General features: G+C 49.4%; 1 protein-coding gene across 3 annotated transcripts in view; it reads left to right on the top strand.

Annotated features, from left to right (window-relative positions):
• Positions 1-25,987, top strand: part of LOC140420938 (connector enhancer of kinase suppressor of ras 2) — a 986,283-nt gene that overhangs the window by 124,156 nt on the left and 836,140 nt on the right. For all 3 annotated transcript variants that reach the window (XM_072505113.1, XM_072505112.1, XM_072505114.1), the window contains exon 2: positions 14,351-14,514. In XM_072505113.1, coding sequence (XP_072361214.1) covers positions 14,351-14,514 — 164 coding nt within the window. The remainder of the gene's footprint in view (positions 1-14,350; positions 14,515-25,987) is intronic.

Genomic DNA, 25,987 nt, shown 5'->3' with positions numbered 1-25,987 from the left:
GTTTTCGGCCACGCACGCCGGCGTGAAATGGACACGGTCCATCCCGGCGGGACCTGGCTTGGGGGGCGGCTACCGGAGTCCTCGGGGGGGGGGGGGGGCGCGGGAGGATCCGGCCCCGGGTAGGGGCGGGGGGCACGGTGGCCTGGCCAGCGATCGGGGCCCATTGATCTGCAGGCGGGCCTGTACCGTGGGGGCACTCTTTCCCTCCGCGCTGGCCTCTGTATGGCTCCGCCATGGCCGGCGCGGAGACGAAACCCCCTGCGCATGCGCAGGAAATACGCCGGCGGTTCTGCGCATGCGCCAACTCGCGCTGGCCCACGGCGGCCCTTCGGCGCCGGTTGGCGCGGCGTCAATCCCTCTGGGTCCGGCCGAGCCCCCGGAAGTGCGGCAGATTCCGCATCTTCCGGGCGGCCTGACGCCGGAGTGGTTTGCGCCGCACTTGGCGCTGGCATCGGGCCATCCGGCCAGTTGCGGGAGAATCCCACCCCTGGTTTCCCAGAAGTCCTTGGAGAACCCGCACTCCCCCGCTGAAAGGGGTGGAGCCTCCGAGGACTCCTGGTATAAAGCCAGCCGGCTCAGAACTGGCTGGCACTCACTCGGAGGAGTAGCTTTGACTAAAGGCTGTGTAAGAAATCTTCAAAAAACCTTTTTATCCAGCAACCCGATGCGGACTCCTCCTTTTGGGACTGGTTACAATAATCACGTCCATCTTCCAACCACGCGGCAGCTACCTTACAACACATCCGTTCTTGGAGCACACCTCCCTCTGTTGCCAGTTGGGAAGGGAACAGAAACTTCAGGGGGGGGGGTCATTTTTCCACGGCCTTGGAGGCGTGATTAGAAGTAAGGGGCAGGAACATTTGAAAAATGCTGGCATACGGGTATTCTAACAGTTCCATTACCGCCTGCTTTTCCTATGAAGAGCAGGGGGAATGTGTGCACAGGTGACCATCTGCCTTTCAGTGATGGGAAGCTAATTAAGGTTATTATGGAGACAATTAGCGGGCAATTTTGGAAAGTTTTGAATTTTGCCTGTGACGCACAGGACCCCACTGCGTCTGCAGCTCAACTCATCACAGGTGGTGAAAGTAGATTGGGAGGTTGGGGGTGCCAGGAGACTCATATATAGTGATCATTTTAAAGGCCAAAACTGGCAATCCTCAGGACATCTGCAGGCAAATACTTGCAACTGATTGCTTGGCACCTGCAGATAGATCCACGGGATAGGGTTGGGTGTGAGGAACTGGTTGCTAATCCCCCCAATCAGCTGGATGGTGCCACCATCTTGTGCTGCCCTCTCCTCCTCCAGTCACCTCAACAGCAATACAGCTTTCACAGCTGGCTGCCCTTCACTTCAGGCACTTTGGGCCTTATGTGTCCTTGGGCTACTTGCTGTCCCTAATGAGATGGGGCCTTCTGAAGGCAACTTCTTAATTGGGCTCCTCCAGGAAAATCATGCCCGCTGTCTCGCTATCCTCCTGGGGCATGCAGCTCAGAAAATCAGCTTGACATCCGCTTCACGACTCGAATGGGAAAATTCAGCCCTTCATTTCCCATTTCATTGATTCTTGGCTGCCAGTCGAATACCTCTTTTTCCCTACCTCCGATATTTTTACAATGCTTTTTCTCCGGCGTTGCTCGCATTAATCTTCAATTCCTGTCGACCCCTAAAAATTCTTTGCAGTTTACTATCCGTGTTCAGCCAGTGTGTCAAGGGAAAGTGCAGGGGTGAGTTGTGGAAAACTCTGCCTTGTGGGGTCCACCAGTTCAATGGAGGGTGGCCTCTCTGACGTTGTAATGGGTGCCACATGGAGTGGGAAGCATTAAATCTGAAGAGGAGGCCGCCGGTAGCAAAGGACATATTACCGGCTCATACGCTGCCGCTGGAGGAGTTTTTCTCTACATTCTGAAGGCCTGTCTGCTTGACCCCTCTGAATTTTGATTTTAAATTTATGCCTCCAAGGACACCTTCATTTTGAGCATCCCTGTGTTCTTAAACCTGCCTACGTCTCCTGATGGGCTGCCGAGACCTCTGAGCTGCCAGCTGGTTCTGAATCATGCAATGTGTAGTGACATCAGCAGAGTGTTTGTGCGGACTATGGGCCGATCGGCACCTTGATTGTATTGGGCAACTCCCAAAATGAACCGCTCATCGTGTTATACAAGAATCCAAAGCGTGGGCACCTCCATACTGTTTCTTTGCGGCAACAAAGAAATATAACAGGAAGGAATCCCTGTGCCTGGGTGTAATGGATGCTCCAGACCTTGGGAAGCTGGAGTGGGCATCCATTAGTCAATGAATAATTAAGGGAGGGGGGAGAAATTGGAAAGTAACAGGGAGGAAGTATTGAGGCGCGAGTGTTGGGGAAGGGGATGCAGAATAACGCGATTGAATATGCCTCAGACTATTTCTGGCCAGCAGGTCCAACTTCCCTTTTCCCGAGACATTCGACTTATTTCCAGCTTTGAGCTCTTTTTCTTGAAATTTACTTCCGGGCTATATTTGCTGATGGAATACCCTGCAGCAAAATGGTGCATCTGACCAAGTGCAGACTTTCCTATCACACATGAGGTGACTCCCTGTGAATGACAGGCTGTGTTATGGGGTACTTTCTCACGCTGCCAATTGTCAATCTTTCCCCATTTTCTTTAGGGGCTGTTTAGCACAGGGCTAAATCGCTGGCTTTGAAAGCAGACCAAGGCAGGCCAGGAGCACGGTTCAATTCCCGTAACAGCCTCCCTGAACAGGTTCCGGAATGTGGCGACTAGGGGCTTTTCACAGTAACTTCATTGAAGCCTACTTGTGACAAGAAGCGATTTTCATTCATTTCATTCATTCATTCATTTATGATCTGAGAATAGGCTGTAGAACTTAAGTTTGTCAGAAAATGTTTTATATGTTTAAACTGTTCTGGCCAAGACATGAGATTGAAACTGCGAAACAATGAGAGTCTTAGAAAAAAAAACACGCATTTTAAAAGCTTATTAAGGAAAGCCCCCATCACCATTGGTATTGGAAACATTTTAATTTAATTAATCACAACTGTGTTAACACTGCTGTCAGTGCACTGAGCTTCTTGCGAACAAGAAAATGAATTTTCAGTTTTTCTCCAATGAATTCAAATTTTTGATGATTGCTATCACAACTGTTGACAGTAATACATATTATAATTGATAACGGTTGTGCTGGCTAAAAATCTATTTTTGAAAATATTTGTCTTCAGAATTGTTTTCCAATATAACTCCATAAAACCATAATTTTTAAATAATTAATAATCTTTATTGTCACAAGTAGGCTTTCTTTAACACTACAATGAGGTCACTGAGAAAAGCCCCTAGTCGCCACATTCCGGCGCCTGTTCGGGTACACAGAGGGAGAATTCAGAATGCCCAAATTATCTAACAGCACATCTTTTGGGACTTGTGGGAGGAAACCGGAGCACCCGGAGGAAACCTACGCAGACACGGGGAGAATGTGCAGACTCCGCACAGACAGTGACGCAAGCTGGGAATCGAACCTGGGACCCTGACGATGTGAAGCCACAGTGCTAACCACTGTGCTACCGTGCTGCCCAATAATACAGAACATGTACAATTCCAGACTCAACTCCACTCCCCCCCACGTGCTCCTCCCCCCCCCCCCCCCCCCCCCCCCCCCGCCTCCTCCCATGCCCCCTCCCACCTGGCCCCGATCCCTCACACTGAAAAAAGAAAGAAAAACAACCAGGTCAAAACTAGAACCCCCCCCCCCCCCCACCCCAGTTCTCCTATCATCTGGTGGAGACCAACTCCCTGAAATAAAAAGTGAAAGACTGCATTCTCAAATAGAGCCCTTCTGCCGACCCCCTCATGATATCCTTGATCTTTTTTAAGTGCAAAAACTCCACAGGGTCACTGATGCGCAATCAATTATTCTCGAGACAAGGTGAGTCATAACTAATAGGCTTTAATCAGCTGGAACTGTACCCAGCAGCTTTGATACAGAAAGTGAAGGCTGCTGGGATGGCATTGGTTCTTATACCCCGTCTCTCAGGGCGGAGCTATGTACGTTAGCCAATGGTAGACTCCTAGGTCTAGCCAATGGTCATCCACCTCTCAGGTACTGCAATACCTGGTATAACCACATTCACCCCCTGTTAAAAAGAACCCAGCGGGGTGATGGCCAGCGTTACTGTCGCCTTTTGCATGGTAAGACCAGGTATGGAGGAACCGTGATGTCGAGGGTAACAGAAAAAGTTTTTTATTGTGCAGCAACCAGATGATCGGGTGGCCTGGTCGTCCTTCTGGAGCGTCTGGGCTTCGGCGATGATCCTGGTGGGGTCCCCGGCGGTTGTGGCTCCGGGAAATTGGTGTCTTCCTCCCAGGCAGCTTCGTCACCCCCAGGCGGCTGTTGAGGCGAAAAGTGGGCAGGGGGAGGGGCGCCTGTAGGGGGCGTCGGTGCCTGTTCGGTGCTGGGTAGGGGTGGCGGCAGTACTGACCCACCGGTCAGGTGCTGTGGGGAGGGTGGGGGTGGGGACAATGATGCGGGTGCGCGTGGGGCTCCGGCGGGCGCCAGGTCCCGAAGGGAGACCGTGTCTTGGCGGCCGTCGGGGAACGCTACGTAGGCGTACTGGGGGTTGGCATGCAGCAGGTGGACCCTCTCGACCAACGGGTCCGACTTGTGCGCCCTCACATGTTTCCGCAGCACGACAGGTCCGGGTGTCGCTAGCCAGGTTGGGAGCGAGGTCCCGGAGGAGGACTTCCTGGGGAAAACAAGGAGACGTTCGTGAGGTGTCTGGTTTGTGGTATAACAGAGTAGCCACCGGATGGAGTGAAGGGCCACTGGGAGGACTTCCTGCCAGCAGGAGACTGGGAGATTCCTGGACCGAAGGGCCAGCAGGACGGTCTTCCAGTCCGTTCCGTTCTCCCTTTCTACCTGCCCGTTTCCCCGGGGGTTGTAACTGGTCGTCCTGCTGGAGGCGATGCCGTGAGTATTCGTCAATCACGTTCAGGAAGTACGTGTTGCGGTCGGTGGAGGGGAGGGGGCCCATGAAATCCATGCTGAGACGCTTAAAGGGACGGAAAGCCTTTATCAGATGCGCTATCTCTGGCCGGTAGAAGTGCGGTTTACACTCCGCGCAGATTCGGCAGTCCCTGGTGACTGTCCTGACCTCCTCGATGGAGTAGGGCAGGTTGCGGGTCTTAATGAAATGAAAGAAACGAGTGACCCCCGGGTGGCAGAGGTCCTCGTGGAGGGCTCGGAGGCGGTCCACTTGCGCGGTGGCACAAGTGCTGCGGGATAGGGCATCAGGAGGCTCGTTCAGCTTCCCGGGACGGTACACGATCTCGTAATTGTAGGTGGAGAGTTCTATCCTCCACCGCAAGATCTTGTCGTTCTTAATCTTGCCCCACTGCGCATTAATGAACATGAAGGCCACCGACCGTTTGTCCATGAGGAGAGTGAATCTCCTGCCGGCCAGGTAATGCCTCCAGTGTCGCACAGCTTCTACTTTGGCCTGGGCCTCTTTTTCGACCGAGGAGTGGTGAGTTTCAGAAGCATGGAGAGTGCGGGAGAAGAAAGCCACGGGCCTGCCCGCTTGGTTGAGCGTGGCCGCCAGAGCTACGTCGGACGCATCGCTCTCGACCTGGAAGGGGAGGGACTCGTCGATGGCGCGCATCGTGGCCTTTGCGATGTCCGCTTTGATGCGGCAGAAGGCCTGGCGGGCCTCCGTCGACAGGGGGAAGGTTGTGGACTGGATCAGGGGTCGAGCCTTGTCTGTGTAATTAGGGACCCATTGTGCATAATAGCTAAAGAAGCCGAGGCAGCGCTTTAGGGCCTTGGGGCAGTGAGGGAGGGGGAACTCCATGAGGGGGCGCATGCGTTCAGGGTCGGGGCCTATGACTCCATTTCGCACTATGTAGCCTAGGATGGCTAGACGATCGGTGCTAAACACGCATTTATCCTTATTGTAGGTCAGATTAAGGATATTCGCGGTCTGGAGAAATTTGCGGAGGTTGGTGTCGCGGTCCTGCTGGTCATGGCCACAGATGGTGACGTTATCAAGATACGGGAACATTGCGCGTAAGCCGTACCGGTCAACCATTCGGTCCATCTCGCGTTGGAAGACCCCGTTCGTGACACCGAAGGGAAACCTTAAAAAGTGATAGAGCCGCCCATCTGCTTTGAAGGCAGTTACCGGCGGTCACCATGACAAGGGGCAGCTGGTGGTAGGCAGACTTGAGATCCACCGTGGAGAAAACCTTGTACTGCGCAACCTTGTTTACCAGGTCGGCTATACGGGGGAGAGGGTACGCGTCCAGTTGCGTAAACCTGTTGATGGTCTGGCTATAGTCGATGACCATCCTATGTTTCTCCCCGGTCTTTACCACCACTACCTGAGCCCTCCAGTGGCTGTTGCTTGCTTCGATGACCCCTTCCTTCAGCAGCCTTTGGACCTCGGACCTGATGAAGGTCCGGTCCTGGGCACTGTACCGTCTGCTCCTGGTGACGACGGGTTTGCAATCCGGGGTGAGGTTCGCAAACAGGGAAGGCGGGTCGACCTTAAGGGTTGCGAGACCGCAGACAGTAAGGGGGGGTATAGGGCCGCCAAATTTAAAGGTCAGGCTTTATAGGTGGCACTGGAAATCCAGCCCAAGAAGGGTGGCGACGCAGAGGTGTGGCAGAATGTACAGGCGGAAATTGCGGAATTCCCTGCCTTGGACAGTGAGGTTCGCTCAGCTGAACCCCTTTATCTCCACTGCGTGTGACCCGGAGGCCAGGGAGATCCGTTGGTTTAGGGGATGGGTGACAAGAGAACAGCGCCTTAGTGTGACAGGGTGATCAAAGCTTTCCGTGCTCCCGGAGTCGATCAGGCACGGCGGCACGTGGCCGTTGATGGCGATCGTTGTGGGGGCTTTCGCTAGCGTCCGGGGCCGACTGGTCCAGGGTAACGGAGGCCAGCTGCAGCAAGGGGGAGTTCTGGCCGGGCAGCGTGGAGTCGGCTGTGCTGGGGGCTTGAGGCCCCATCCAAGATGGCGTCAGCCACGGGTCGCACATGGAGTCCGGGGATGCAGAAGATGGCGGCGGCGAGGGACAAAATGGCGGCGCCCACCCATCCAGCGTGGTGGCCGGGGGGCAAAATGGCCGCGGCCGTGGGTCGCACGTTGCCTGGGGATAGAAGGGCGGCGGTGGGCCTTGGACGGCCGGGACCTGAAAACAAGGCTGCCGATAGTTGCTGGAGACCGCTGCCGCGGCGCGGCCCTGGCAGATGATTCGCCTGGCCGCAGAAGAAGCAGCGTTGGCCGGCTGTGAAAACGGGCCGTCTTGCCGCGCAGGCCTGTGGGGTTAGCGGGAAAGTTAGCGGGGCTGCCGCGATGGGATGCCACGCAGCCCAGGGGGGCGCCGTGCGTCCGGGAGCAAAAGCCAGTGCCTTTTTGTACGCAACATCCATTGACCCTGCCAGGGCCCATGCCTCAGTGAGGCCCAGTGTGTCCATTTCAAGGAGCCTTCTGCGGATTTCGGGGGAAGTCATACCTGCCATGAAAGCGTCCCGAATTAAAAGTTCAGTGTGCTCGTTCCCCGTAACTGCTGGGCAGCCACAGTTTCGGCCCAGCACTAGTAGTGCCCGATAGAAGTCTTCCAGTGTTTCTTCTGGGCTCTGCCTTCTAGTTGCCAGCAGGTGACGGGCGTAGACCTTGTTCAGAGGACGGATGTAATGTCCTTCTAGCAGCTCCATAGCTGCAGCATAGTTCGCCGCCTCTTCGATCAGAGGGTAGATCGCAGGGCTGATCCGCGAGCGTAGAAGGTGCATTTTCTGCCTTTCCATGGGGGTGCCGGCGGCCGTGTTTAGGTAGCCCTTAAAACACGCCAGCCAATGCTTGAAAATAGCAGCGGAGTTGTCTGCATGGGGGCTAAGCTGAAGGCACTCCGGCTTGATGCAGAGATCCATCCTTTCAGAAGTAATAGCTGAGTAAATTGATGCACAATTAATTACTCTCGATACAAGGTGAGTCATAACTAATAGGCTTTAATCAGCTGGAACTGTACCCAGCAGCTTCCATACAGAAAGTGAAGGCTGCTGGGATGGCATTGGTTCTTATACCCCGCCTCTCAGGGCGGAGCTATGTACGTTAGCCAATGGTAGACTTCTAGGTCTAGCCAATGGTCATCCACCTCTCAGGTACTGCAATACCTGGTATTACCACAGCCATTCCACCAGGATGAAGCACTGGGCGGAACTGGATTCCTCACCCCAAACAGAACTCGCCTTTGGGCTATTAGCGAGGGATTCCCAACACATCAAATTGACCAAATTCCACCCCAAATCTCCTCTGAATACCGGGTGAAAAGGGCTCAAGTCAAAGGGCTCAAGTCAAAGTTGGCTGGCGGGAGCCACCTCATATGCAACTGCTCTCTACATATCGCCACTGGAAGTTCGCCTGCTGGCTACAAATCTGAAAACGGTATTTGACCAAAAATGTTCCTGCCCCTTCCATTTCAGAGGTTAAATCGAACCATATCCAAGACAGCGAGGTCATTCTACCCATTGTCTCTGTGCGACTCTTCTGACAGCAATTGAATACAAATCCCATTGCATTAACTGCTTGAATTGTTCCTGAAGATTGGAAGGTAGCAAATGTCACTCCACTATTTCAGAAAGGAGATAGAGAGAAAATAGGGAACTACTGACCTGTGAGCCTTGCATCAGAAAAAGGGAAAATGCTAGAATCTATCCCAAGATGTGATAAAAGTGGACGCTTGGTCCAATTAATGATCTAATTGCTTCTAGCCGACATGGATTTATGAATATGAAATCATGTTTGATGAACCTGGCGGAGTTTTTTTGAGGATGTTACTAACATAAAAGGGACGTGGTGGACATAGTATACTTGGATCTTCAGAAGGGTTTTGATAAAATCCTCCATTGGAGGTTGGCTAGCAAAATTAAAGCACATGGGATAGGTGGTAATATATAAGAACAAACAAAGAACAAAGAAATGTACAGCACAGGAACAGGCCCTTCGGCCCTCCAAGCCCGTGCCAACCATGCTGCCCGACTAAACTACAATCTTCTACACTTCCTGGGTCCGTATCCCTCTATTCCCATCCTATTCATGTATTTGTCAAGATGCCCCTTAAATGTCACTATCGTCCCTGCTTCCACCACCTCCTCCGGCAGCGAGTTCCCTCTGCGTAAAAAACTTGCCTCGTACATCTACTCTAAACCTTGCCCCTCTCACCTTAAACCTATGCCCCCTAGTAATTGACCCCTCTACCCTGGGGAAAAGCCTCTGACTATCCACTCTGTCTATGCCCCTCATAATTTTGTATACCTCTATCAGGTCTCCCCTCAACCTCCTTCGTTCCAGTGAGAACAAACCGAGTTTATTCAACCGCTCCTCATAGCTAATGCCCTCCATACCAGGCAACATTCTGGTAAATCTCTTCTGCACCCTCTCTAAAGCCGTCACATCCTTCTGGTAGTGTGGCGACCAGAATTGAACACTATACTCCAAGTGTGGCCTAATATGGCATGGATTAATTATGATGTGGAGATGCCGGCGTTGGACTGGGGTGAGCACAGTACGAAGTCTTACAACACCAGGTTAAAGTCCAACAGGTTTGTTTCGATGTCACTAGCTTTCGGAGCGCTGCTCCTTCCTCAGGTGAGCCTGAGGAAGGAGCAGCGCTCCGAAAGCTAGTGACATCGAAACAAACCTGTTGGACTTTAACCTGGTGTTGTAAGACATGGATTAATTAGGCATTGGTTAACTGATAGAAAACACAGAGTAGGTATAAGCAGGTTATTCTCACGTTGGCTGGCTGTGACTAGTGGGGTATCGCAAGGAGCAGTACTTGGCCCCAGCTGTTCACAATATATTTTGATGATTTGGATATGGGGACCAAATGAAATATTTTCAAGTTTGCAAATGGCATAAAGCTAAGTTGTGAGAATATGCAAGGTGGTTTCAAGGAGATTTAGACACATTAGGGACCTGTGCCAACTCACCCGTGCGGCCCGGTGGAAGTCGTTTAGCCTCTTGCGGCATTGGGTGGCAGTCCTCCCCGAGCTGATGGCTGCCGCCACTTCCTCCCAGGCGCACTGGCTGCCCTGTGGCTGACCCTCCAAACCCCTTAGGGGAACAGGGACTCCACTGCGTCCAACAGTCTGGCCAAGTCGGCATCTCCGAATTTTGGAGCTAGCCTCCTTGGTGGCATGGTTGTGTGCTGTGTGAGGTTTGCTCTGCGGGATCGGTTTAAGTGCTGCGCTCCCTTGTTAGGGGGGGGGCTGCCGGGCACGGTCCTCGGGAATCAGCCGGCTGGGCAGTCATTTGCGGTGTGAAGCCCATTAAGTGGACCAATTAACGTAAGATACCAGTAGCGGCCTTGCCGTGTCGGCTGCCGGAAAACTCCCGGCATTTTCCGCTAGCTACCACATTTGGACGATTTCAGTTAGATCACGGCCAATGTCGACACCTGTAGGCCTCAATACCTCAAGTGATCACTGCCCCCACTCTCTTCACTGCCTTTACTGCTCTGTGGCCCTTAATTACTGCTCAATGCACCCATAATTTCCTTAAGTATTCATTAATTTCCTACTTTCCCTAATGTAGTTTCTTCCCCACAAATGCTTCCTTCCAATGCTGTTTATCCTATTTTATTCACATTTGAACGTTGCAGTTGGCAGCTAGACAGGTATTATTGATGATCTCTAGTTAAGAAGGTGTCTTGAACTGCTGCAATCCATGTAGTAAAGGTACCCACAGTATCATTAAATCGGGAGTTCCAGGGATTTGATTCAGCAACAAGATCAGGATGTTGTGCGACTTGAAGTGGGACCCTGAAAGTGATGGGGTTCCCGATACGTCTCCTGCCTTTGTTGTTCTAGGTGATGGAGGTCGCGGGTTTGGGAGGTGCTGCTGGAGAAGCCTTGGCAACTTGCTGCAGTACATTCTGGAGATGGTGTGCCTAGCAGCAGAGGCACATTGCTGGTGGAGGGAACAGTTAATTTAAGTCAGTGGATGGTGTGGTGATCTGGTGTGTTGTTTGAGGTACGGGCAGGTGGAGAGAATTCAATCTGAGTTGGAGAGGCTTTGGGGAGTTAGGAGGTGGTCAGCTCGCCACAGAGTACCCAACCCTTATCATCTGACGAAGTATCCACAGCAGCAACGTGACTCATCCAGTTGAGTTTCTGTTGAATAGAGCCCATATACCCATATCCGTAACAGGTACTGACAGACTGAGCATCTGCCTCTTCCTTCACATAACCCCATGTCCTCTAACATCCTGTGCGAATACCTACGGAGATGAACTTGAACATATGTGCTCATGTTGCCATTGATTTCACCGATATCAATGTCTGAAAAACATTCTCAGAACCACAATACATACCTTAGTTGTACGTCTTCCACTTTCCCGCACTCACCCAGTGTTTCTTGATAAGATTTACTCTTGCCAGCCTATCCACTTTGAATTCAGCTCGATAGGTGAATGGGAGATTAGAGATAATTATGGTGGTGATCCCTCAATGGTAATGGCTATAAAGGGATTAAGTATGACAAATGTAGAATGGTTAACAGCCAGAAGGAATTAGAAGCACTTGCATCTGGTCATGCCTCAGATGGCAGGAATCAGCAATGGTTCCCCGAAAAGAGGTGTAGGCATCTGCCAGTCGCATTTCAAAACAAGCATGGGAACATATTGGGCTGTATTCTCCGATTCTGAGGCTATGTCCCCATGCCGGCGTGGGACCGGTAGCGTTTTACGCCAGATAAAGTGGCGTAAAATGGCCCCCAATCCTCCGTTTTCCTGGGGGCTAGCAGGACGGCAGCGTAGAGCACCCGGCTCTAGCTGCCGATATGGCCTGGAGAATTGCTGTGTCTGTGGCCGCGCACGCGCTCGGCGGCTTAATGGCGGAGGCACGCAAAATAGTGCCCCCCCCCTTTGGCCGGCTCGCGCACAACAGACCCCCCCCCCCCCCCACAGTGCCCCCAGCCCAGGAACTCGGCCAGTCGTGGCGGAGCATTGGGGGACAGGTCTCAGGCAATGTCCTGAGGCCATCAGTACGGCGCACGAGTACGCCGTTTTGGAGGGGGTGTAGAATCGCGAAAGCGGCGCCGCCCCAGATTCGGTCAGGAACTTTGGTTCTCCGGCCGATCGCCGAACGCGATTTCGGCTTCGGCGACCGGAGAATTCAGCCCAGTGTGTTTGGTATGGTTTGCTTCTTCACATTGATATCAAATGTAAACTTTTCATACTGTAATGTTTATAGTTTCTTGCCGGAGTATGGATTATAATCAACATGTGGCATTCCTTGTGGGAAGGGGATTTGGCTGCAAAGAGTGAGAGATGCCCGGTAGTTGGGACCTCTGATTCTGCCTGTGACAAATCCTCAACATTTATTTTTGCAGGATTCATTCGTAATGCTTTAAATGTTTGCTATAAAGCATACAGTTCAGTTTTTTTCTGACATACCGACAGGAATTGTCACAGCACGGTAGCACAATAGGGCAGCACGGTAGCACAAGTGGCTAGCACTGTGGCTTCACAGCGCCAGGGTCCCAGGTTCGATTCCCCACTCGGTCACTGTCTGTGCGGAGTCTGCACGTTCTCCCCGTGGCTGCGTGGATTTCCTCCAGGTGCTCCAGTTTCCTCCCACAGTCGAAAGACGTGCAGGTTAGGTGGATTGGCCGTGCTAAATTGCCCTTCGTGTCCAAAAAGGTTAGGAGGGGTTATTGGGTTACGGGGATAGGGTGGAAGTGAGGGCTTAAGTGGGTCGGTGCAGACTCGATGGGCCGAATGGCCTCCTTCTGCACTGTATGTTCTATGAATTAATTACACATTACTGTGTAATTAATTAAGAGTCAATGCAAATAAATTGTTTTGTTTTGTTTGGAGGTCTTGTGGCACAGTGGTAGCGACCCAACCTCTGGACTACAAGCCAGGACGTGTTGACCTTATGTGACGACTGGAAGACTTTGGGAATATTTGATTCGAAGAATTGGACAATTTAACTGTTAACAGCCTGGGGTTAGAATTTGCTTGATGCAGTGGTCATGTTTTTTTAAAAAATCATTCTATTTTGCATGATCTGCGTGCTTTTAGCAGCCAAAAGGTGAAATTGACAAAGGAATCTATCTGTTTTTCAATCTGGATTAATGGACTATGGTTTAACTGGGAAAGTCCCTTGGGAGTTAATGTGCTTTGCAGCCTGCAGGAATAATTTGGTTTTCAGCTTGGGGTGATGTGATCATTGCTGGGTGGAGCCAAGGAACGCAGAGGGACATTTTGAAATGCTTAAGAGAGGCAGTTTTTTGGAGAAGCTTTGGCGAGAGGAGTTGAATCCTGATCTGCCTGATGCTGAGTGCACAATTCTCCCACAGTAAGATAGATTGAGAGCTATATGTTTCTTTTCTAGTTGTTTAATGGGAAATTGAATAGTAGTGTTTAAGGTGTGATTGTAAGCTGTTCCTTTCAGGTGTGAAGTTAAAAAGTTTAATATTGCAGTTTTAAAAATACCAAAACCCTGTTTCTTCATGCAGTCTCTCCTGGAGCGAATCATTCTGTCCACACAGTCTTACAAATAAACTTAAATATTGGGGTTTTGGTCTGGTACTCAGATCATGATACATGGAAGGAGCGTTCATAATGCAGCTCATCGGGCTGATAGTTAGCCTGGGAATATTTCTCCACTATTCCCCAAAGCGGAAAACAGAGGGCGGGATCTTCTGCCACTCCCTGTGCGTGATTTGTGGTGGCTGCAATTGGCGACGGTCCCGCCGCTGTCGATGGGGTTTCCCGTTATTTGCACCTTCCACTGCTGGGGAATCCATGGTAGGACTGGAAGATTCCCATGGGCAGGAGTAACCGTACAATTTCGGCCAGTGGGTGTGTGAAGATACGCTAAAAGAAATATACACATTTTGTGTGTGGAGCATGTTTAGGAATATTCACATTCTGGACATATTTGGAATTGGTGCCTTGCTAATAACTACTTGATAGTAACCGGGACACCAAATAACTTGAGATGAGTGGCCCTATTCAGAACACACTACTGTGTGATCATTATCAGAGCAACGTAGTGAGCCAGAATCAGGTTGCAAATACTGCAGTTTCTGTGAATCCAAAACGTGTCCCACCTTGATAACAAACCTGTTATGATCCAGAATGCACCATCAGAAACAATGGTAAAATAGATTCAGTAGTGATTTGCCAAAAGGAATTGGATTTTTCTATGACCACAGGCAAAGAAAAAGGAATGGGATTAACTCCAGAAGGCTGGTGCTGGCAGAATGGCATCCTCCTGTGCTGGATGACTCTATGATGATCAATGTGGTACTCATCCTCTTTTTGTTTCATTGTTGTGAACAGGGCTTGACGACTGCCTCCAACAATACATAAAGAACTTTGAAAGGGAAAAGATCAATGGAGATCAGCTTTTGCACATTACGCATCAAGAGCTTGAGGAATTAGGTGTCACTCGCATTGGCCATCAGGAACTTATCTTGGAAGCAGTGGACCTGCTGTGTGCATTGGTAAGTTCCAGTTCCATCTCTTGTTTGCCTTTCTCTGCTATTAAGCAATGAAGGCAGCAGTTGGCGGTTGGACATGATGTTGTGTAGCAAATGCGGTTAACTATAATTTCATTACTTTTAGTGGCCATTTATTATGTCAGTTTCCTTTTTGCTTTCAAAGTAATAATACGCTATTCATTAAGGAGAACTTTTGGAGTGCATGTTGACACTCGCTTCCACTACATACTCAAAAACCATCGGCAATGCACCTGGCAATTTCTGGTTTTGTGGGCAGCCTAGAAGCCCAATTCTTTGCAGTGTGTCTTGAACTCACAACCTTCTAAACAAACTTAGCCACAGCTCTTACGTTCCTGAAGACATGTACATGGCAGGGGCAGCATATATTGGGCTTGGTTCTCCAGTCCCCCAACCAAGTGATTCTCGGTGGTGTGCCATTTGCTGGTGGCGGGATTCTCTACTCTTGCCGCTTGTCAATGGGATTTCATATTCAACCCACCTCATGTCACTGGGAAACCCGCGGGCGGGGGTGTGCTGCCGGCAGGAACAGAGAATTCATAAACCCAGAGCGTAGGGTCCCAGCAGTGACCAACAGAACCAGCAAGACCGAGGATGTGAAGGTCTTGCCAACCTCAGCACAGGGTTTAAATAAATATTTGCAGTGCAGCACGGTGGCGCAGTGGTTAGCATTGCTGCCTCACAGCGGCGAGGTCCCAGGTTAGAATCCCGGCCCTGGGTCACTGTCCGTATGGAGTTTGCACATTCTCCCCGTGTTTGCGTAGGTTTCGCCCCCACAACACAAAGATGTTCAGGGTAGGTGGATTGGTCACGCTAAATTGCCCCTTAATTGGAAAAAATGAATTGGGTACTCTAAATTAAAAAAAAAGAAATGTTTGCAAAGTCCAGCTTAATACCTAGCCAAAATGACCTGATAGATGAGCATTTGGTAGAAGTAGGCCACAGGTGAAGAGTCTCTGACTGGGAGCCAGCAGGTTCACAGACGCTTTGGGCATGATTGACCCAAAAAATCTCTAAGTGGCATTTTGGAACTGTTTGACAGAGTGTTGTCTGCCAACATTTTGGGTGAGATTCAGACCTGGATGCATCTACGTTAAGTGATTCTTCTAGGCCTTGGTTAGTTTCTCCCCAGTCTAGCTCACAAATTTTTCAGCAATGGGGTGCAGAACTCACTGGTGAGACCGGCTCCTCAGAAATCGGCCCGCCATTTTCAAAGCGTTCGCCAATCTCTCAGTGAGCTTGAGGGTCACCTACACCCCCCTCCCCTCCCTCCACACACACACACACACACCCATGGGCAATGCGACCCCCAATGGGGTTACAGAGGGCCCTCTTTCAGGCCCCTCTTCAGGACCATCTCCTACATCCCCCAACCTTTAGGAGGCCCTTTCATACCCCTACTAGATGCTCCCACCCTTCCTTCGCCCCCCCCCCCCCCCCCCCCCCAACCCCCTTTCATGAGAACGGCTCCCTTCAGAAATTGCCAGTGCCAACCTGGCAACCTGGCACTGCCAGCCCACGAGAAGTGCCCCAGCACCCAGGCAGTGCCAATTGGGCTCCCTGGCAGTGTCAGGTTGCCACTTCCAGGGTTCCCAGTTGGCATTGTCAGGGCACGCGTGTGCCAGGGTGAGTGCTAGTGTACTGCCCTGCCCTGACCACCCAGGGGGTTCTATTGGCCATCACGATTGGTCTCCACTGCAGTACCAATTGGCGCTCGGTTGAGGCCTCGCCGGTGCAGCCAGTGACTCCCGGACGCTGCGTGAATATGGCTGCATATTTAAATGAGCCAATGATGCATTTAAATATCATTATCTGGATCATGGCCAGCGAGGGTGTGATTCAGATTGTGCCGGGCTCCGAGTGTCGGGTGACGTGCGATCTGCTCTTGCGAAGCTGGGCGCAATGTGGTGGCTGAATCACTTGCCGCTGGACAATAACTGGCTCTCCTCTCTGTTTTTTACCAGAGTGGAGGCAGTTACAATCAGGGCCTCGCCACCAGTGAAACCTTATCTGAGTCAGCATTTGGCTCTTGCCAGTATTCCACATTCAACGGAGCTTTCCCTCATTGTTGTACGTGGGACTTAGTTGTTAACCAACATAAATGATGACTGCACATTAAAGTAATTTGTTGTATCCACGGCATGTTTATGAAGATGTGGTACTGCATTATATAATTGCAGTTTTTTTGGGGCGCACCAATTAAAAATGTATTTAATTTGATTCTAATAGGAAGTAATGACATGGTTCACCAAGAGAGGAAAGTAAATTATTTTAATTTCAGCTTCTGGTAGTATTGCTTCTTTATGCTGGTGAAGGCGGCATAATTTGCTCATCAATCTCATCATTTATGTGCGTTTTGTTATTACAACCAATGTGTACTGTGCAAGACAGTAGTTCTATATTAAATAGATCCTGTAGTTACTGGATACCTTCAGCCACTAGACATTCGATCCTTTACATGGCAGTCATTAACATAGCAACTGCAGCCTAAGTTCATTGAATTACTGCAGTGCAGATCTGGTGGAGGTGGGACAAGATCAGATAGCAGCATAATTCATGTCTCAAGCCCTAATATATATGATAATCTAACATAATTACAAAATCCAGATCCGCATTAACTTACCCAGAGGCAGTCAACACATGTTTAAATCTAAAATAAGCATAATATTTAGCTTTGGGGAGGTTAAAGGCTAATTTTATGCATATTATTCTCAATTAAACTTTTCTAACAGTGCACTGCTGCTTGTTATCCGCACCTGTTGCAAATAAATAAATAACCTTGTATTTGTCGTTCTTTGAATGCACATCCTGTGACCTCTGCCGCTGGTTGTTCCATATTTAATTTGAGAAGACAGCGGAAAGCAGAGCCAACCTTCTTTTAGAACATTGAAAATATTAACAAGTTCCTAATTGGTCTGTGAAGCACATGGGTGCTTTAGAGGTACTGGGCAGAGTGCTGGCGGAGGAAAGAAAACCGGTGTGTAGCCTTCCAGCTGCAAAGCCGGGTTCTCTCTCCAGATTCTCTGGCATCTCGGTGCAGAGAAAATCTGGGGGCGTGTTTTTTGCTGCCATGTTGGCAGGGCGGGGTCTGATGGAGCCTTTTTTAAAGGGAGTCCTGATGTGAGCTGAAAGAAATATTGCCCTCCCCGTGACACCTAGCCGTCCAGGTATATGGGGAATCCCACCCTTTTCCACAAGCACCACCCCCCTCCCCCCCCCCCACACAAGCACTGGGCCCACCCCTTTCCACCCCCACCTAAGGGGAACACTTCCTCCCCCCCCCCTCACACACACACACACATAAAGGAAATCCCCCCCCCCAATGGGGATCCCCAGAGGGCCTATCCTTGGCATTGCTAGGCTGGCACTGCCAGGGAGAAGTGCCAATGGCAGTGTCGGGGCACGTCTCCCTGGCAGCGCCATCCTTATCTGTGGGGGGGTGGGGTGGGTTGCCTTTATTGATTCCCCTTCGCATTTTGCAGAAGCATATGTAAACCTCCCGACAACATGGGAGGGAGTATATATGGTGGGGAGGCCCTTTAAGTAGGTAGAAATTTATAAAAATAGATTTATTTCAGGTACTGACCTGTGCGTTAACCTCGTTTCATCATTGGTGAGGGGTGGGGAAAATCACAGAACAGGGTCTTGTTTGACCGGTTTCGCCACATTTTCAACTATTGTCACTATTTTCACTTGTGGGTAACGCTGGTAGAACTCCCCCACTGCTCTTTTCCATGTACCCTGCTAAAAGTAGCGCCTCAACTCTCAGCTTCTCTGGATGTAAGGTGGCTGATTGGGATCTGACTGCTGAATCATGGTGCTTTATGACGTCATGTGCATCTGAAATTTGCAAGTGGTATTAAAGTGATAGTATACTGACACCTCTGTGTAGTAAATATTGAGAAATGCAGCCTTTCCGCTCCAATGGGCATTTGCTAAATGCATTGTACTACAATACAGTATTTTGAAACAACGTTATGGGTTTGTTTTCCCCAGATTGTTACTGTCTGGACTTGGTGAATTCATGTGATCTTGTCTACTGTCACGAAAACATGGCGGATTAACTTTGATGGATGGGCAGACATTCATAATGAGCCTATCGTAATGATTATATGAGGCAGCACAATGGGCTGCTTTGATTTTTTTCACGGGTGTGTGTGTGTATGTGTGCTACAAAGAAGGATACTGTGAAATTCAAGTTACTGGTGATGCAGTAGTATTCCTACAATATTCGTCTTTCATTATTATAACTTTGGCAATATCTTTGTTTTAAATTGGTTGATGTCTTTTTTTAAATGGTGGACCAAGAAATGTGGTGCAAAATGTTAAATCATTTCTCAATCACAACTGCTTGTGATTTAGTTTGTTTGAGCCCTCAACTTTGTCCCCATTCTGAGAGCAAACTGAAATTCTGTCAACTCGTGTTAAATGTTAATGTAGGCGTTTGCTGGTAACCGTGTGAGCTGTTTGGTTGTTTTTCAGCACAAAATTTCAGAGGGAAATATAGGAGCAGAGAAAATTGACTGGTCTGAAACTACTGACCCTCACTTAACTATCAATCCAACCATTCCTCCGATTTTCCCACACCGGCTGCAACTCAGAACAGCCTATTCAATGCACTTATTATCCCCAGTGTAAAGCCATTCACTTCAAGCTCTTGGTGCATCTTTGCTCTTCTAAGCTTGACATGTTTCCACTGGTGATAGAGCTTGTGATGACGTTTGCTTTACCTATTCCATTAATTTTGTTCGAGAACAATATTAATAATTGTAGCAAATGTAGGGCTGAATTCTCTGCTTCCCACTGCTGGCAGCGGGATTGGCGATCAGGTGGAGAATAGTGACAAATTGTGATTTGCGCCCAGTACCGATTCCGACGTCTTGCTCCGGCCTCCTGCTGGAAGCGTTAGCGAAGTTTGTGTCCCGCGCCGGTGGGTCCGTGCAAATCTGTCATTTGCATGGATTTTAATCTCATTACCATTAGACACTTCATCTCCACCCGGCTGCAATGCTCCACCCGTCTCAGGCGGAAGTCACGCGGGTGTGAATTGGTGACTTACAAGTGGGATCTAGGCGCCATGGCTGTTGAGGGGGAGCGACAGACTAAGGAAGCTCTCAAAAACGCTCAAACATTGTTGGGCTTGATGGGGGGGGGCGGCTGCCAGGGAGGGTGTGGGGGGTGGGAACGAAAGAGAAAATGCTGGAAAATCTCAGCAAGTCTGGCAGCATCTGTAGGGAGAGAAAAGAGCAAACGTTTCGAGTCCGATGACTCTTTGTCAAAGGGGGGTGGGTGTGAAGTAGTGGGGATCAACTTGGTGCCAAGTCCGTGGATTTAGGATGTTCCCCTCGGGTTCGAGGTGGCCTGGATCATACTGCCATTGCTGCAATATGTGATTTAAACTCACCCCTCTGGTGCTACTTACAGGCTGTTGGCTGGTCACATTGCTGACTGCTCACTGTGTCAGGTAAATGTTGAGAGAGCCTCTGGTGATGTGGGAGCCGGCTCAAGCCACCCCTCTGGCAGCTCTCATACCACAGGCAAATAATCTGGGGGTGCTGGACTTGCCTCCCCAGTGCTCAGTGCGGGGGTGGGGACCCTCCGCAGGGGTGGGTGCATGGGGAGGCATCTGGGAGGCAACTGCTTGCGGCAACACCATGCCAATCTAAGAATCATTTACCCTTTCCGGGGGCGGCCCTTGTCCCTGCCCGTCTGCTCCACCGACCACCCATAATGCCCACCGACTGCTGAAGCCTCTGGCTGTGCAGCTGAAGGCTTTCGCTAATAAGGAATTGGCAAACGTATTAAGTGAGCACTTCACAAGTGGATTCCCGTGAGTGGGCGGGCCATGTAGTATATGGGAGTCATTGCCTAGCATCCCAATCACACCTTGATGCATGGACACTCTGCTTAAACACTGCGGGAGGCAACACCACACACGCAGCAGCCAACAACCAAACACCCAGGGGATGGGAAACTGCTTCGGGGACATGTCCACAGCTGTAGGGTGGGTGGGAGCCTCGGTGTGGGGAGATGCCTGGAGAGATTGGCCAAGGGATCGGAGGTCAGCCCTCATTGCAGAAGAAAGTGACAAAGAGGCGTCATAATGGTCGTGCGCAAAGATGTTTAATGTGTTTTACAATTCCCCACTCTCCCGATGGTGCCGCCCACCCAATGTCCCTCTGAATTTCCCGGCAGCTCCCTATCAGCTCCGGATACCTCAGGCTCAGCATCAGGCTGGGACCCAGCAGGATCCTGGGATCCAGCATTCCACCGACTGCTATCTCGCCTGGGGGTTCCTGCCTCCGCTTTAAATGTATCATCAGCAATGTGGTGCTCATCAGATTGTACCCCCAAAGCCTGACCAATACCATTTCTTACCAAGGTGTGTTTATCTGCGCTGGTGGAGGGTGGGGATGACAGCTGTGCCGAGAGTATGGTTACGTCCTCGGAGCTCTCCTCCTAGCTGGTCTCCTGGGAGGTTGGAGAGGGGGCCGCCCGGATGAGCAGTCGCCATCGGCTGGAGGACCTGCAGGAGAATGGACATGTGGTCAGTGGGAGGGATGGGTCAATCAGTAAGGCAATCACTACTCATGTTTAACAGGTCCTCTGGATGGAGCCCAGTGGTTCCTCGCCTCTGCCAGCCTCTGCGTGGGTGACCGATCTGTCCTCGGCCACACCAGTCACCTCCAGGCCCCACTCCATGAAGGAGGTGAGGATTCTTAGGTCTGGCACCCATCCACCAGTTTGGGCCTCTCCCAACGATTATGGGAGCTTTTCTTGAGATACTGAGAGGGCATCATTAACCACACGTCTTGTTCACAATGGGAGGGTGTGTGTGGAGGGAGGGTTGGGGGTCGCATGGGGAGTTTGGGGGTGGATGCTCCCTTGGGGCAGGAGAGTGGGGGGGCATTGGTGGCTACTCACTAGTGCTGCCCGGTGGTGGCCGTTGACCTTTTTTCGGCACTGGAGGCCAGTCCTCCTGCTTACAGCTGCCATCAGCCCATCCCAGGCAGCACTGGCTGCCCTATAGCTCATCCTTCGGGACCCTCGTGTGAACAGCGCCATTGTTGTAACCTGGCTGGGGTTGGCTGCTCGACCTTGTTAGCGGGGGGCTAGCGAGCGTGGTCCCGGTGAATCAGTTGGCGAGGCTTCATTTGCGGCGAGAGGCCTATGAGGCCTCGTTAAGTGGACCAATTAACGTTGAATTGTGTTGCCGGCCTCGCTGGGCCGAGCGCCAGGAAGCCCGTGGCAATTCCCGCTCGCTACCACACTTAGAAATCTTTCCGGAGAATCGCGTCCATAGAAATCTTTTGAGTAAATCACACTCTTTGACTCCCAAACGGAGTTTTCAGCCCATAGAAAATATGTTTTATACAATATATTATGTTATTATTCAATTATAGATTCTCATATTGTTATTTTTATGGTGCATTATCTTGGATGTAGGAAACACTGCATTGCCCATCTCTCGTTGCCCTGAGAAGGTGATGGTGAGGTGTAGCAGTGAGCGTCCTCTGATGATGATGGCATACTGAGTTATAAACAAATTCCCTTTGCATTTTAATATATTGGAATTAACATATCCCGTTGCTTGTGTACAATGACCTTTGTATGAATATGGTGAATCTCAAGGTGATTCTCAGTCAATTCCATGAAATTCCAATGTCCTTTTGTAGTTTCACAATACTGAAAACTCTCTCCTTCCTGACCCTGCAAAGCTCCTCCTCAAAAGAGGAATTTGAGTTGCGCAATTGAAGTATTCTTCTAATAATATCAGTAATAACAATTTCCATCCTTTGGAGAGGGTGGTTTACTTTGTTTCAGGGGCGCTCAATAACACACAAACTATGTGCCATAATCACGACTAACATGATGGTGGTAGGTAGGCTCTGTTGGCTGGATGGCTGGTTTGTGATGCTGAGCGATGCCAACAGACTGAGGTTAGTCATAAAGGCCCTGCCTTCTCAACCTTGCCCCTTGCCTCAGGTATGATGACCCTCTGGCTAAATCACCACCAGCCAGCTCTTTCCCTCATAGGGGAGAGCAGACTATGGTCCTTGGAGACTATGGTGAATTACATTTCAGCAATAGTGCTGAAAATAAATGCAGTGGTATTATTGTGTCAGTCATACTCCTTCAGCATCTGTATCACATTACCTCTTCTGCCCTGAATGTACAGACCATGGAATAATTTGAATAACTAGGTGATACAGAATTTTAGCCTTTTACCTCTGGGTTCAAATCTTGGCAGAGAAATGGGATGGGACTCCTTTTCTTTATCTGCTGGTTGTAAGGATCTGTGAAATAATTAGAGCTTTCAGAATGAATCTGCCTAACTTGGTATTAATTGGCATTGCTGCTCAGGAAATACGCACCACAGTAGGGGGTGCTCTGGAGGTCAGGGCTGGGCACATTATTGATGGACAGTAACATGAGCTTTACTCTTTATTTGTCTTTGCTGCAGCTGACTAGGGAGTGCTTGACCTTGACACTTGAATGCCTGAAATCTCCCTCACCAAAATCCTTCACCTTGAGTGTAAAAACAAGTGCAAATTATCTTTTACAGGAATATAAGTCATGAACCGGAGATGAAGCAGTCACCTATATAGCTCAATGAATGTTGAATGTCTGTCAGTGAGTTCAAAGTAACAATTTAGTGTCATGGCTCTTCAGACTTTCTAAAAAGGTTTATGATGCCATCAGAATCATTTGCTTGAGGTACTGCCGTTAGCTGTCAATCATCTGTTATCCTACATGTAGCCCAGTTAGGTGTTCAATATAACTGTCATTTGAATTTTGTTTCATACTAAACAAGTCAATCAGATGGATGTTAGGCTTTTTGGAATGAGTTTGTTCATGGAAGTATTTGTTGAAGTATCAAATACATTGTAAGAAGTCTTACAACACCAGGTTAAAGCCCAACAGGTTTGTTTTGAATCACTAACTTTCGGAGCAGAAACCAGAGGTAGGTTCCAGAAACTTATATATAGACAAAGTGCAGCTTGCATTCGTCTTGCATCTTTGACTTTATCCATATATATGTTTCTGGAACCTGCCCCCCACCCCACCCGGCATAGCCTCCTCTCCCACAGCACATTGCCAATTACACTTATGGCTCAACTATTAGGACTCTTGCCACTGAGCCAGAAAGTTGTTGGGATGTTCTCCCCAGTGCCCTGGCCAATAGTTATTCCACCACCAAAACCAAAATGAACCTGATGTTTCCGATCATTCATACAATTGTTACAGCAAAGAAGGTGGCCAATAAGCCCATCGCGTCTGCACCAGTTCCTCCAATGCGTAATCATCCTAGTGCCACCCCCCATCTTCAACCTGTAACTTTGCCCATTCTTCCTGTTCAAATAACAACCTAATTCCTTTTTGAATCCCCCGATCGAACCTGCCTTCACTACACTCTCAGGCAGTGCATTCCTCACCTTAACAAATCGCTGTGTAAAAAAGTCTTGCCTCATGTTGTTATTGCTTCTTTTGAAAATTACTTTAAATCTGTGCCTCCTTGTTCCTGATCCTTTCAAGAGTAGGAACGCTTTCTCCCTTTCTACTCTATCCAGCCCCCTCATGATTGTGAATACCTCTAACAAATCTGCTCTCGGCCTTCTCTTCTCCAAGGAAAACAGTCTCAGCTTCTCCAATCTATCTTTATGACTGAAGTTCCTCATCCCTGGAACCATCCTCGTGAACTTTTTCTGCACCCTCTCCAATGGCTTCACGTTTTTCACAAAGCGTGGCACCCAAAATTGGACTCAATACTCCAAAGGAGGTTGAATTTGTGTCTTCAACGTAACATTCTTCCTCTTGCACCCTATGCCCCTAATAATAAAGTCTAGGGTACTGTATGCTTTATTAACCAATCTCTCAACCTGCCACCTTCAATGAATTAAGCACATATACACCCAGCTGATGACGAACAAGAGGAGCAGCATCATGACCACACCAGCAGTGGCAGCAACATCAACAGTAACAACAGCAGAGCTGTGTTCTCTGCATCCACATGCCACCACACAGGACAGAGGGGATCGATGCGGAGCTCCACCCTGAAGGAGGGGATGCCCCCAGCACTGGGCCTACAGGCAGAAGATCAGCTTCCTCAAAATTACATAGCAACAATGCCTTAGGGGGCTGAGGCTTTCAAGCAGAATGTTGTAGCCTCCTTGGAGAAGACCTCCTTTTGAATAGTCCAGGTAGGCATGCATAGCCAGTGGCCATCAAGGTCGCCACAGCCCTGAATTTCTTCATCTCCAGCTCCGTCCAAGGATTTACTAGTGACAGCTGCAGGATTTAACAATCAGCGAACCACATGTGTGTCTCCTCGGCGACTGATGCCATGTTTGCCAAGGCCATCACTTGTATCCACTTTAACATTGATAAGGAGGTGTAAGAAATCACCGTATCCTAATTTTATAAAATCTTAGAAATGCATTAAATATGTCATGCACAGTAAAAATATATCATAGAATCATCATATTCAGAACTTTCACGATATGAACTTTGTTCAATGTGGACTCTTTAAAATGGACTTTTCCTTTACAAAAAGTGGACAGTGTGCTGCAAAGGTGGCCAGCAAAGATCAGGTGACATTTTGTGATTTCTGTTGAAAGAATTAACTCCAGTCTCTGGAAAGTTCTTAAAATGCAAATAACCTTGGGTGTAGTACTCTTCCTTGAATAGGTATGCTGAAGACAAAACCATTTATGTACTTGCACCTCCTATTATTTGAGTATTTACTGGAACTCACATTCAATGATACTGCCAGATTTGGTGTCTGTGAGCTTGACACATGAGAGGTGTGAAGAAACCAGTTTATCACAAGCTATTCACTTTCAAAGATAAATAGCTTTGATTAGGCTGTAATTGACAGAGTACTAGCATCCAGGCAGCCAGGTGTCTGGATTGTTTATTTTCATTTTCCTTCACACTTGAATGTCTCTCAAGGACCCTGCTGTAAATCTAACCAGAATGTTTATAAACAGCTAGGAAATAAGTGCTTTCATTTCCTCTTTTTCTCAGCCAAATATACTTACTGCTTTTGATGTGGTGACGACCTGTCAATCATAGCTAGATGTTTATAAACATCAGGGGCTTGTCATTGTAATGGTAATATCACTGGACTAGCAATCCGGAGGCCAAGGCTCTGGGGACATGGGTTCAAATCCCACAACAGCTGGTGGAATTTAAATTCAATTTATAATTGTGGAGTTGAAAGCTATTTTCAGTAATGGTGACCATAAAACTATCAACATTTGTAAAAACTCATCTTGTCCTTTTAGGGAAGGAAATCTGGTGACCTTACCTGGTCTGGCCAAGAAATGGGACTCCAAACTTGCAGCAATGTTGTTGACTCTTAACTGTCCTCTGGATTGGCCCAGCAAGCCACTCCATTAAAGGATAAGTAGGGATGGGGAACAAAGACTGGCCCTTCCAGTGATGCCTATGCCAT

This window comes from Scyliorhinus torazame, chromosome 5, assembly GCF_047496885.1.
Source record: "Scyliorhinus torazame isolate Kashiwa2021f chromosome 5, sScyTor2.1, whole genome shotgun sequence".
Classification (NCBI taxonomy): domain Eukaryota; kingdom Metazoa; phylum Chordata; class Chondrichthyes; order Carcharhiniformes; family Scyliorhinidae; genus Scyliorhinus; species Scyliorhinus torazame.
Note: the sequence above shows the minus strand (reverse complement) of the source record. Positions and strands in the feature narration are given on the sequence as shown.